The 13,321-nt window shown below is 39.2% G+C and overlaps 1 pseudogene and 1 gene segment (V, D, J or C); both read right to left on the bottom strand.

Annotated features, from left to right (window-relative positions):
- The window catches only part of LOC130088393 (uncharacterized), a 539,769-nt pseudogene extending 530,590 nt beyond the window's left edge, over positions 1–9,179 (bottom strand).
- On the bottom strand, positions 6,485–6,948 carry LOC130088437 (Ig heavy chain V region 914-like). The segment is given in 2 exon segments: positions 6,485–6,792; positions 6,898–6,948. Coding segments are annotated over 2 exon segments (357 nt in total).
- Positions 9,180–13,321: the final 4,142 nt, after the last annotated feature.

Here is a 13,321-nt window from a genome sequence, read left to right as displayed (position 1 = left end):
AACACATTTTATTTCCATATGCTTGCACAGAAATCTGATATGATATGTTGTTTAATAGTTGTACTTGCACTTACAACTGGTTACTGGTCTCAATAGGCAATTCATTTTACTTTAATTTGAATCTATATTTGAAAGCTGTTGATGTTTTCTCAGACTGAATATGTTCTTAGTCTGACAGTTTTGCCCTTTCAAAAAGAGTCTGTACAGAATGTTCTTATTTTAAAGTCTATGAAGAATGAATCATTATATACTTTATATGTTTTATGCAACAGTTAGTTCTGCCTTTTCATTGTTTGTATCACTCCGCTTGTCTGTGCATAGTGGGGGTTTTTCAGAGACACATTCTGCAAGTTACATTTGAATTCCACCACATATATTAAGAATAAACCTGTTATGCTACAATGCATGCTTTTCACATATCAAATTGTGTCATAGTGTTACAACTCCTACTTGTATATGGTTTTGTAGATCCGATCTCACGGCAATTCGTATTTTACGAGGTGGCTAATTCGTACGAATACATACGACCTCACTCGTACAAATTCGTACGATTTTTGCTAATTCGTACATATTTTACGAGTTACCAGATTCGTATGAATTCGTACGAATGACCTACCCCTGACCCCGCTCCTAAACCTACCCATCACGTGGGTTTAGACAAATTCGTACGAATTGGTCGTGAGATAGCGTTGGTAGATCACAAAGTGTGTCATCCAGAATGAAAATAGGTCACAAAATTTTCAAACCACAAATGTGGGAGTTAATGGAAACGAACATCACACATTTAGAACAATACAAGAGAACTGTAACAACAGCACATGCACACACACACAACATGCACATGCATGCAATGGTGAGCATGTACACTGTAAAAACTAAAGGTGCCTCAAATATCCTGTCGGATACTCAAGGAACCTAAAAATGTAATGTAAGTGCCTCAAAGCTCTTTCTCCTATAGTAGGGTTACTGGAGGAGCTCTGACCATCTTTGCGGTTCTTGCTAGAACTGATGGGATCCTTTAAGCACTTTGTATTCAGTTCAGAGGTTCTGGAGCCACCTTTTCACTACCATGAGATCTCAAAGTGCTTTGGGGGGAAATAGAGGAACATGAATGCTATAAAAGGGTTATTGTAAGATCTTTTAACATTTAAGTGGTTCCTGGAAGATCTCTTATGTTAAAGCCAGCATCTGGAGGAACCCAATGGTTCTGTGAGGCCAGAATAAGATTATTATCCTATTATTGATGTATAGGCTACATAAGTTTAAAAATAATAATAATAATAATATTTCATAATTTATACTTCTGATTCAGTATACTTACATTTATTTAGTATAGGCCTATTTTATTGATTAATTTAAAACTTAACTACCATAAATAGTAAGTAGCCTAATAATAATAATGATATGAAGAAGAAGAAGAAAAAGAAGAAGCAAGAGGAGAAGCAGCAGGAGGAGAACAGTTTTATTCTGTCTGGAAACTGCCTCTGCTGTCATCAGTGAACTTCGCGCTGCTCGCGCGCAACACAGCTCAGCTGATCGTCATCGGGTTTGAAAGTAACGGCTCCTTTCACCAAAGCTTCAGCTGTTTGTTCGGCTCTCCGTTACAAGGTTTGTAAACTATGGAGGGATTATTGGGACAGATTGAAAACTAAAAGTCTAAAACTAAAAGTCTTAAACGAAAACCAAAAGTCTAAGTTTGAAACTAAAAGTCTAAGTCGAAAACTAAAAGTCTAAGTCAAAAATGAATTTGGTATTTAGGATTGGGCATTTGGTATTTAGGATTGGGCATTTGGTATTTAGGATTGGGCATTTGGTATTTAGGATAGGGCATTTCGTATTTAGGATTGGGCATTTGGGCATTTGGTCATTTAGCCATTTAGGATTTAGGATTGGGCATTTAGGGATTTAGGATTGGGCATTTAGGGATTTAGGATTGGGCATTTAATCATTTAGCCATTTAGGATTGGGCATTTGAGGATTGAGGATTGAGGAGTGTATGCAAATAAGGAGGCGTGGCCCAAATACTGGATGCTGGGTTTGAACTGTAGTTTATTTTACCAGCCATTTCAAACCCAGCCTCCAGTATTTGGGCCACGCCTCCTTATTTGCATACACTCCTCAATCCTCAATCCTCAAATGCCCAATCCTAAATGGCTAAATGATTAAATGCCCAATCCTAAATCCCTAAATGCCCAATCCTAAATGGCTAAATGACCAAACGCCCAATCCTAAATACGATATGCCCTATCCTAAATACCAAATGCCCAACTGGGTTTTTATTATTTTATTTAAATAATAAAATATTGAAGTCTGTGATGCCGTGAGACTGGAGACTGTAATGAACACTATGGCTTTTGAAAAGCTTAAATGTGTGACTTGAATCAACAGGACTCATAAATAGTTGTTGAGTATTCTCACTAGAAACAAGATAGTTAAGGTGCAGTATAATTATCTGTTGTTCATTGAATTTTCACTGGTGAATTCCAGTCATTTCAATAAGAATCCACACAATAAGCAATTTTATGTGTGGTCAAAAATGTCACTATGGGACCAAGTTGGTCACTGGAATTGGCTGGATTTGACCAACAGAAAGCTGCTGGAAAGTGACTCCTGTGTGAGCTGTGCTTCATACATTACGTCGCTACACTGCTGACAATGGTCAATGGACTTTTTTGCCTGTGTAATTTCACGAATTTCACAAATGTGACCGCACCTTTACTCGCTGCAACATAAAATGCAATCAATAATAAAATCTTCACAAGGGACATGTGAGGTACTTCAGGAGTAAAAAAAAGTCAAAAGGTGCAGCAGCTTAATTTTCCATTTGTTTTTCCTCTTTTCTGGTGGATGGTCCAGGCACTTCAATGATTTTCAGGTCTACAGGAGGATTTTTTTATTCTTGTTCAAACTTGTATTTCAGCTTACCGAGGTCCCTGCAAAGAACCAAAATTACTATTAGCAAAGTTATTAAAGTGATAGTTGTGAACTTAAAATAATTTCCTTAGCCTTGTGACATTACTAACCTGTTTGACTTTCTGTCTGTGGAACCCAAAAGCAGATCTCGGGCATAATGCCCAGTCATCATTCAATTTCACTGCATGAGACAAGCAGAACAAAATTGTGTAAATCATTCATGAAACCATTCTTATGTACACTTGTCTAGTTCAATTCAATGCAACAATTTATGTAAAAATCCATAAATATTCTGTTAAGCTCAGAAATTTTTCTGAGTAACATGAATGAGATTTGAGAACATGAATGAGATTTAAGAGCATCAAGGAAGATTTTCAGAGAATAACTGATTAAAAAACACAAGTACACTGTCAAACAAAACAAATTCACATAGAAAAGTTCATAGTAATAAAGTAGTTGCATGTGGTGCAGGTAACTTACTGTAATTCAATGTTGCCCCTGAAATGTTCAGATGATTTTAGAAATGCAGTGGTTGTTCTGGGGAAACAAAAGAACAAAGCTAATTATATATCCATTCACAACATAATATGTATTGATCAGTAAAGGGCTTTAAAATGGTATTTGAAAGAATCAGGGTAAATTACCTGTAGTAAATAAACAAAAACAGACCAAAACAAGGCCTATCCACTTGTGTTATTCATAACAAAAGCCATGACAGCAGGAATCAGCTATTAATTAGTTATATCAGCAATTTGAAGACACATTTGCACATAATACATTGAAGTGAATGACTAAAACAATCTAAGACAATAAGTCAATGCTTTCCATTTGTTCTTTAACGTTAGTTCATTAGATTAGTTAGCATCACGACTAAAAACCTTCATACCACATACTGTGCAATAAACGAGTGGTAAACACTATTTTAAAAAAAATAATTTAGTTTGTATGTGTTTGAATATATAGTGAGTAGACTCTGTATTTATATTTCTTTGGCGAGTTTACAAACCTTGTAACGGAGAGCCGAACAAACAGCTGAAGCTTTGGTGAAAGGAGCCGTTACTTTCAAACCCGATGACGATCAGCTGAGCTGTGTTGCGCGCGAGCAGCGCGAAGTTCACTGATGACAGCAGAGGCAGTTTCGAGACAGAATAAAACTGTTCTCCTCCTGCTGCTTCTCCTCTTGCTTCTTCTTCTTTTTCTTCTTCTCCACCTGCTTCTTCTTTTTCTTCTTCTCCTCCTGCTTCTTCTTCTTCTTCTTCTTCTCCTCCTGCTTCTTCTTATTCTTCTTCTCCTCCTGCTTCTTCTTATTCTTCTTCTTCTCCTCCTGCTTCTTCTTATTCTTCTTCTCCTCCTGCTTCTTCTTATTCTTCTTCTCCTCCTGCTTCTTCTTATTCTTCTTCTCCTCCTGCTTCTTCTTATTCTTATTCTCCTCTTGCTAGGCTACTTACTATTTATGGAAGTTAAGTTTTAAATTAATCAATAAAATAGGCCTATACTGAATAAATGTAAGTATACTGAATCAGAAGTATAAATTATGAAATATATGTATTATTAGTATTATTATTTTAAACTTAAGTAGCCTATAACAATAATAGGATAATAATCGTATTCTGGCCTCACAGAACCATTGGGTTCCTCCAGATGCTGGCTTTAACATAAGAGATCTTCCAGGAACCACTTAAATGTTAAAAGATCTTATAATAACCCTTTTATAGCATTCATGTTCCTCTATTTCCCCCCAAAGCACTTCGAGGTCTCATGGTAGTGAAAAGGTGGCTCCAGAACCTCTGAACTGAATACAAAGTGCTTAAAGGATCCCATCAGTTCTAGCAAGAACCGCAAAGATTGTCAGAGCTCCTCCAGTAACCCTACTATAGGAGAAAGAGCTTTGAGGCACTTAAATTACATTTTTAAGTTCCTTGAGTATCCGACAGGATATTTTAGGCACCTTTAGTTTTTACAGTGTAGGGCCAACACAGCGGCTGTGATTGTAACAATCATTGCTCTAACCATGTTCTTAGTCTTTATGGGTGTTGGAGCCTTCCATAATCTTTTATGGGCTTTCCTCAACAGTCTCTAAATATTTTGGCATGCACTTCTTTTTCCTCTGAACTATCTATTGACAACATTGAATGGCAAAATCCAAAACCCCGAAATTCTTATGATCGTAGGTCAGAGAGCAGTGGAACGGGTCAAAGTGGATACAGCTCTTATCAACCTAAAGGCAACATAAATAGAACCGCTCAGAGAACCTCATACAGTGGAGGGAGATAGAGAGGCTGAAGGCAAACATACAGGGGAGGTTCAATTAATCATGCATTTTATTGAAATGTCACAATCAGTTTAGTTTGATTAACAGTTTTTAAATTTAAAAAAAGTATGATATTCTCTAAAATTATTTTACAGTCACATAATTTGATTCTGATATAATTTGCTGAGAAGACTTAAAATAACTTTCTTGATTGTTTGTCTTCCATTTATGTTTGAGCGAGTATGTTACTAGATAGCTACTTTAACTAAATATATGCTTTATTAGTTATAGAGTTAAAACCAGTCTTATGAAACTATACATGCAAATTCACTTATTTTCTTAAAGGCAATAACCAAACACAGGTGTTTCCTGAGGGGGAACGCATCAGTAAATGTGACTTTTTTTATATACACTATCTTGTCTCCAAATATGTATCTATTGTTTCAATAATTGTAATTATTATTATTATTATTATTATTTAAAGTGATACATGTTTTTATAAGTCTTGCTAAAAATTTACCTGAATGTTTATAAGAATGTGTGTTAATATGAACACACATTCTTTCTTTTTTGTACTTCTTTTTTTAAGGCCTTTCTGATTCATTATATTTCTAGAGGTATCCTGGAATATACACAGAATGCCTTAAATTTGGTCACTGTACAGGCAATACATATTTCCTTAAATCATGTTGTGTTCAGTAAGTAGAAAAGCTGCTCTCAGACACAGAAATACAACACACACTTTTAGTACTTTACAGATACAAACATCAAGCCTGCACTATTAATATTACTGCAGAAAATGAGGTTAATGGTTAATCAAGCTTTCATAATCATAAGCTTCGTGAGAATGGATCAATAAATCAATGCGTTGGTATCAGCAATTATATCTATTCTGTCTGAAGATTGCACTTTTTATATATCGATAAAAAGAGACTTCACTATCATGAAATAATGTGTTAGAAGTGGAAAGAAAGATCTAGAGAATCTTTCTACTGAGAATCAGATTGTATTTTCCATGATTTGACTACATGTGAGAACAGTGCGCCCTATTGTGAAATGTGCCAAGAATTCATTTGTAACACAATTTAATAGGAGGCAGATTATGTCAGTGTACTAAGCTTTTGGGTGGAAAGTAGTGAAGACAGAAAAATGAATGAAATATTTGCTCATATAATCTCTATTTTAACTTTTACAAACAAATGCCAAAGGTTAGAACATAGGCCGTCATGTTTTGGATATTGAATATAATCTGGAACTGAAATTATTCATGTGGTGAGTGTTGTTTTTGAACAAGGCAGTAACTGCTCTGTGTCACTGTGTCTATCTGGCACAGAAATACACAGATGTGTCCTCAGTCTGCATATTCTGTCCTTGTAGAGTCACTGAGCTGCTGGAAGAGTCTCTGGTAACTTGAAATCTACTTTTCAGTTTATCACTGTAATATGTGTTACCATCACCACATATCATTCCAACCCATTCCAGAGCTTTTCTTGCAGGCTGTCGTATGAAGCCAGTGCAGTAGCTGCTGTCAGTCACTGAATACCCAGAGATCTTACAGGACAGTGTCAAAACCTGAGCAGGCCTTAAAACCATAGAATCAGTCTGGGTCAGTTCAACACAGTGGACACCTGGGAAAACAAAATATGGCCTGACATCTTAGAGACATGGAAACATTTTGTATAAATAATACATTTTTATTATTAAGTATTTCTATAAAAAGCATGAAGACTTACAAGAGACGGCTGCTAGCAGCAGAAACAACCCGAGAGATGAGGAGACCATGGTTTGAGAAGTTGTGTGAGGACAAGCTGCTCCTTTTCATTTAAACATTCAAATAAAGAGGAAGAGGAATATTTGCATATGGTTCTGCATATGCAACTCAGAAAAAAAGTATTACATATGTTTTTTATGTATAATTTTGTATTATGGGCTTCTTTTTTTTTTTACATTTCTTTCAGAAGACAATGTTGACAGTAATGATGAGTGTACTGTGGTATTATGAAGTTATATTTTAGTATTGTCTGTGATATGAACAGTATAGAACGCACTTTAAATTCATGATCATGAAATCATTATTGATAAATATATTCAGTCAAGATCATTCAGGGCATATATATTAGGGTCAGGGATAAGGGCATTTAAATAGTTAATATTCTTATAAAGCTTATATATTTTATCCTTTAGCGGGAGGTGTGTCTGTTTCTTTGGATCAAAGTTGTACTGTGCTCTTGTGTCTGTGGGGTTCTCCCACCCCTACCCCTCCATTTTCCTCCCTGACATGTTTTTGTACAGCCCAGTGCTTTTTTTGCATCATTGTGTATCTCTTGCACAGTAATACACAGCTGAATCCTCTGTTGTCAGACCAGAGAGTTTCAGGTACACAATGCTGTTTGAATTATCTCTGGTGATCTCTATTCGTCCCTCAACACTTTTTGCATACACTGTTTTACTGGCATCATACCAGATAACTCCCATCCAGTTCAGTGCTTTCCCTGCTGGCTGTCTGATCCAGTGCATGCCATATTGTCCAAAATCAAATCCAGATCCTCTACAGGATAGGTTCAAAATTTCTCCAGGCTTTTTAGTAACAGAACTTGATGGGATGGACTCCAGGTTCTGACCATTAACACCTAAAAAAATTAAAGTTATGATGAGTCCACAGTATCATATACAGTACACCCTTAATAAATACTGGAGCCAGGAGTAAATAATAATAACAAGAAATAGAGATACATACTAGTAAAGCACATCAGGAGAAAAAATAAGAATGAAAAGTCTGCCATTTCAGACGATGCTGGAAGACCAACTGCTACACTGTCACTGAATACTTCTGGTAGAAATACTGTACGTTATCTCATTTACATTTGGGTGGAGTTTTAAAATCTAATAATTAAGATCTAATGCACTGTTGAGTCACTATACCAACAGAATCCCTTATACAGTTGTAGGATATTTATCAAGAATGCTTAATTGTAACAAACGTGATTGAGAATTTTCAAAAGTTAAAATTTTCACTAGTTTTTGTTGTTTTGTGAATTACTTTGACCTTTTCAAATACTGTAATATGCAATCCAATTTGAATACATGTATCATCCCAGTTTCATCATAACACTTTCAAGCATTTTATTTGATTATTTATTCATTTATTTATTTTTGTTTCTGGCTATACTACCTTAAATCGAAGGTTATTTTAAAGTTATTTGCCACTTCATTTGTAATTGTAAAGAACTTGTAATTGTAAAGAACTTATATTTAAGAACTAAGCAAATATCAAAATGAAGTGCTGCAAAAGATGATAATTGCTGAGCTTTTAATTTCTTTTGTGCAAATACTTGCTGATAAATAATGCATTTACACAAATGTATCATTAGGCTTGTTTTTTTCAATAGGATTTTTGTTTTAACAGCTAAATGAATGTCTATAATGTCATTATGACTTTTGTTAACCTAATGTGCTCCTAAGAAAATCAGACTGTTGTGGAAAACCGTCATAACACTCTTAATTTGTAATATGATGATGATGTTTTTGTACAGAGTGGCTGTTGGCGTCTGTCACTGTGATTCTCTGGCGCAATAATACACAGCTGCGTCTTGAGCTTGCATATTCTTTCCCTGCAGTGTTATTGTGTTACTGGAGGTGTCTCTGGTGATGCTGAACCGGCTTTTCAGGGAATCCTTGTAGGCTAAGCCTCCATTATAATCGATCAATCCAATCCATTCCAGAGCTTTTCCTGCAGGCTGACGAATCCAGGCTGTATGATAGCTAGTAACTGAATAGGAGACTTTACAGCTGATAGTTAGAGTGGCATCAGGACGGACAGTCAGAGACTCAGGCTGAGTGAGTTCATATGAATCTATACCTGTATCAAATGAAATAATACCTGTTAGTAAAATTGCATGAAGTTTAAAGACTGTTAATAACAAGCTTTTTTTGCAGCAAAATGATGTATCACACAGAAAAGTAGACTAAACTTACAGGATACTACAGCCAGAAACACTAAAGATGAAGAGATCATGGTGTTTCACAGCACAGTTTGAATGGACTGAAGCGGTTCTTCCCTCCCTCTAGTGATCAGATGAATGTAAACTGACTCATGCCTGGTGTTTAAATATATTATGCAACTGGTGATTTACATAAACATAAAGAGTAACTAATCCACTTCACATTCTCAAACAAGAATATTGGGATTACACGAAGAGGCATCACACTGTCCAAGCCTTTTGGTCTTTAATTTGATGATGCCAGTCATTATTTATATGGTTGAAGTCCATTAGCAGAAAATACAAACAGATTATAATTACTGATTTGACAGAATTTAGCTTTTTTTTTTTTTTTTCATGCTTGTATTATCAGGATATATCAGGCCTTTTGCATAGACATTACCAACATTAATGTTTTAATTATTATTATTTTATATTATTTATTTATTTATTTTCCTCCTTTAATGTTGTTGTATTTTTTTGGAGTTGAACACCAAAGTGACAAAAAATTAGTTTTATCAATTAAATTAGTTTTAAGAATTAGTTTTATCAAATTGCTTACACAAAAGTGGAACTTGAGGCCCACTCAGTGAAACCATTCACTCATGTACCTGATCTTCAGAACAAGTCTGCAAAACTACAAGCACATTATACGCTTTACACTCAGTTTGCAATTGAAAATATTTCACAGTTCTCTACATTAGACACATCATTAAAAACTAACAGCTCTTTTGTTTCATTTGGGAAACACTGCCATTTAAATGTCACATTAATTTACTGATGACCTACACCCAATGATCAATGATCATGTGTGAAAACACTTATACATGAATTGTTCACTTAGACACCAAAACTCAGTGTTTTGAGAAAGAAAGTTCACGAGTTCACAGTACATGGAATCAGATGTAGTCATTTATGCGTATTTGGCGTGCTGTATGGGAGAGGGCTGCGAGCACAGAATTTGGCCCGAACCCAGAGTACTCCCCCTTTTACTGGGATAGAAAACCAGCCAAGAGTGCGGTGATGGGGTGGTAGAGGGATACTGTGAAACTGTCATGGGACAGAGGTGAGGGAAGGCTATATTTATACCGGCTTCCTCTTGTGCTGATTGGTTGATTACCTGAAGTGCTCATCCCGAACTTTGTTACATAAAACTTTATAAATAATTTTTACCCCTTGAATTTCTGTTTATAGAGTAAATATATAATATATTTAAACATATGTATGTATGTATTGAATGTATGTAGGCCTACGTATGTTTACATATACATACATACATATATACACGCACATTCACACACACAGCGCTTTAGAAATAAAGTTGACTTTCTGACTTGGCTTGTATGTATATTCAGTGTGTGTGTGTGTGTATATACAGTATATATATATATATATATATATATATATATATACACTCCACTGCACAATGAACAAGCAAAAGACACGAGATAGCGTTTTACATTTTTCACATCCCTGTGTAGTTTGTGTATGTGGCTAATCATTTTGTGTCTGTGTGTAGAGTTACTGCGCAAAAACAAAATTTTTGGAAGAACGAAGTTTTGAACGACGTGTTTATAAATATGTCTTGTTCGATTTTTTTCGACATATTATTTATATCTGTATTATTATTTTATTGATGTTACATCTGACAGCAACAACAGCCGTAATACTGTACGTTTTCCTACATCAGAAACCTACATTCTGGATGTGATTTTCTGCTCGAATCTCTGTAGTTGACACACTGTTGCTGAGTCACTGAAAACCGTCCTCGGGTTACGACTGTAACCCTTGTTCCCTGAGAAGGGAACGAGAACTGCGTCGAATGACACTTTGGGGGGAACGCCCCTCAGCGTAGCGCCTCTGAAGCATGAATGAAACTGAGCCGATCTCCAATTGGTGCAACGTCATGACGTAGTGTGTGACGACACATAGGCGGAACTATAAAGGCACGCCGGCAAAACAAAATGACAGCTTCTGTGCTGAAGCAAGCGCTCCCAGGCAGGGGAAGGCGTGGCCAAGGGACGCAGTTCTCATTCCCTTCTCAGGGAACAAGGGTTACAGTCGTAACCCGAGGACGTTCCCTTTCGAGGGAACTCCATCTGCGTCGAATGACACTTTGGGGAAACGAGTACCCACTACGCCACAACGAGCCCTGCCTGCCCTAGTGTGAAGCTGCTCACAGGCACACTTAGGACGAGAGCACAAGAGAGCCGGGTGTCGATGGAATGTCCAGACTGTAAAACCTAATAAAGGTATGAGGGGTAGCCCATCCCGCTGCATCGCAGACCTCCTGGATGGGGGCCCCCGCGAGAAGGGCTCTAGAGGACGCCATGCCTCTGGTAGAATGAGCCCTCACGGCCAAAGGTGAAGGCATACCGCGCACCTGGTAGGCCGTGGAAATCGCATGGACAATCCAGTTGCTGATGGTCTGTTTTGAAGCGGGAAGCCCCTTCTTGGGCGACCCGAAACACACCAGCAACTGGTCCGACTTCCGCCATGAAGAGGACCTCTGAATGTAAATACTCAGAGCTCTGACAGGGCAGAGCATGTGAAGTCTCTCTTCATCTGCCGTCACGTGAGGTGGAGGATGAAAAGCCTGCAGAACCGTAGGCCGTGCCGCACTGGACGGCACCTTAGGCAAATAGCCGGGCCTAGGGTGAAGAATGGCCTTAATGTTGCCTGGAGCAAACTCCAGGCACCCGTTAGATAAGGAGAGCGCCTGGAGATCTCCTACCCTACTCAGAGAAGTAATGGCCAACAGAAAAGCCACCTTCAGCGACAGGTTCTTGGCCTCAGCCGACTCCAGTTGTTCGAAGGGGGCCTCAGCCAACCCTTCAAGAACCACTGCCAGGTCCCATGTGGGAACCCTGGTACGAGCCGCATGTCTCATCCTCCAAGCCCCACGGAGGAAACGTACGACCAAGAGGCCCATCACTCAGAGGAGCGTGGAAAGCCGCAATGGCAGCCACGTACACCTTGAGTGTGGACGGGGTAAGACCAGTGGAGAAGCGATCTTGGAGGAACTCCAGCACTGAAGCCACTGGGCAGTTAACTGGGTCCACCTCACGCTCTCTACACCAAATGGTGAAGACATTCCACTTTAAGCCATATAATTTCCTCGTGGAGGGAGCTCTAGAGCTGAGTATGGTCTCCACTACTCCAGCTGATAGGCCGGCCTCTAGGTACTGTGCCCCCTCAGGGGCCAGACCCACAGTTTCCATAACTCGGGCCGAGGGTGAAATATTGAGCCCTCTGCCTGTGTCAGCAGGTCCTTCCTGAGGGAAATCTCCCAAGGAGGGCCGTCCAGGAGCAAAATTATGTCGGAGAACCATACTCGGGCCGGCCACAACGGGGCTACCAACAGTAGACTGATCCCGTCGCGACGGACTCTCTCTAGAACTCCCGGGAGCAGAGCGATCGGGGGAAATGCGTACAGACGTAGCCTCGGCCACGTCTGCACCATGGCATCCAACCCCAGCGGGGCTGGATGGGAGAGGGAAAACCACAGTGGACAGTGGGTCGTCTCTCGAGACGCAAACAAGTCCACTTCCACTGGGCCGAACCTCTGAGATATTGACTCCACCACCTCGTGGTGGAGTCTCCATTCCCCGGGCCTCAGCCCCTGTCTCGACAGGATGTCTGCTCCCTGATTTTGACTCCCCGGGATGTATGTTGCTCTTAGAGACAACAGTTTCCCCTGGGACCATAGGAGGATCTGATGCGCCAGTCTGCATAGAGGGCGAGACCTCAGACCCCCCTGATGGTTTATATAGGCCACTACCGACATGTTGTCTGACCTCACAAGGACATGATGGCCTTTGAGGTCCGGCAGGAAGCCCCTCAGGGCTCGGAACACCGCCAACATCTCCAGGCAGTTTATGTGCTAGGAGGCATGATGGTCCTGCCATAGGCCTGACGTAAAGCGGCCGTCCATGACCGCGCCCCAGCCCGTGAGGGAGGCTTCTGTCGAAACGGTTCTCCGGCGACATGACGCTCCCAACACTGGCCCTTGGGACAGAAACCAAGCTTTCTTCCACATAGATAAGGAACGAAGGCATCTGCGCGTAACCCTGATCATGCGGAACGGGTTTCCCCTCGGGGAGAACCCCTTGGTTTTTAACCACCACTGAAGGGCCCTCATGTGCAGCAGGCCGAATGGTATGATACTGGACGAGCC

Source organism: Rhinichthys klamathensis, unplaced genomic scaffold (genome assembly GCF_029890125.1).
Source record: "Rhinichthys klamathensis goyatoka isolate OS25496 unplaced genomic scaffold, OSU_Roscu_1.1 h1tg000119l_1, whole genome shotgun sequence".
NCBI classification, from domain to species: domain Eukaryota; kingdom Metazoa; phylum Chordata; class Actinopteri; order Cypriniformes; family Leuciscidae; genus Rhinichthys; species Rhinichthys klamathensis.
The sequence above is the reverse complement of the archived record's forward strand: the minus strand, read 5'-3'. Positions and strand labels throughout refer to the sequence as shown.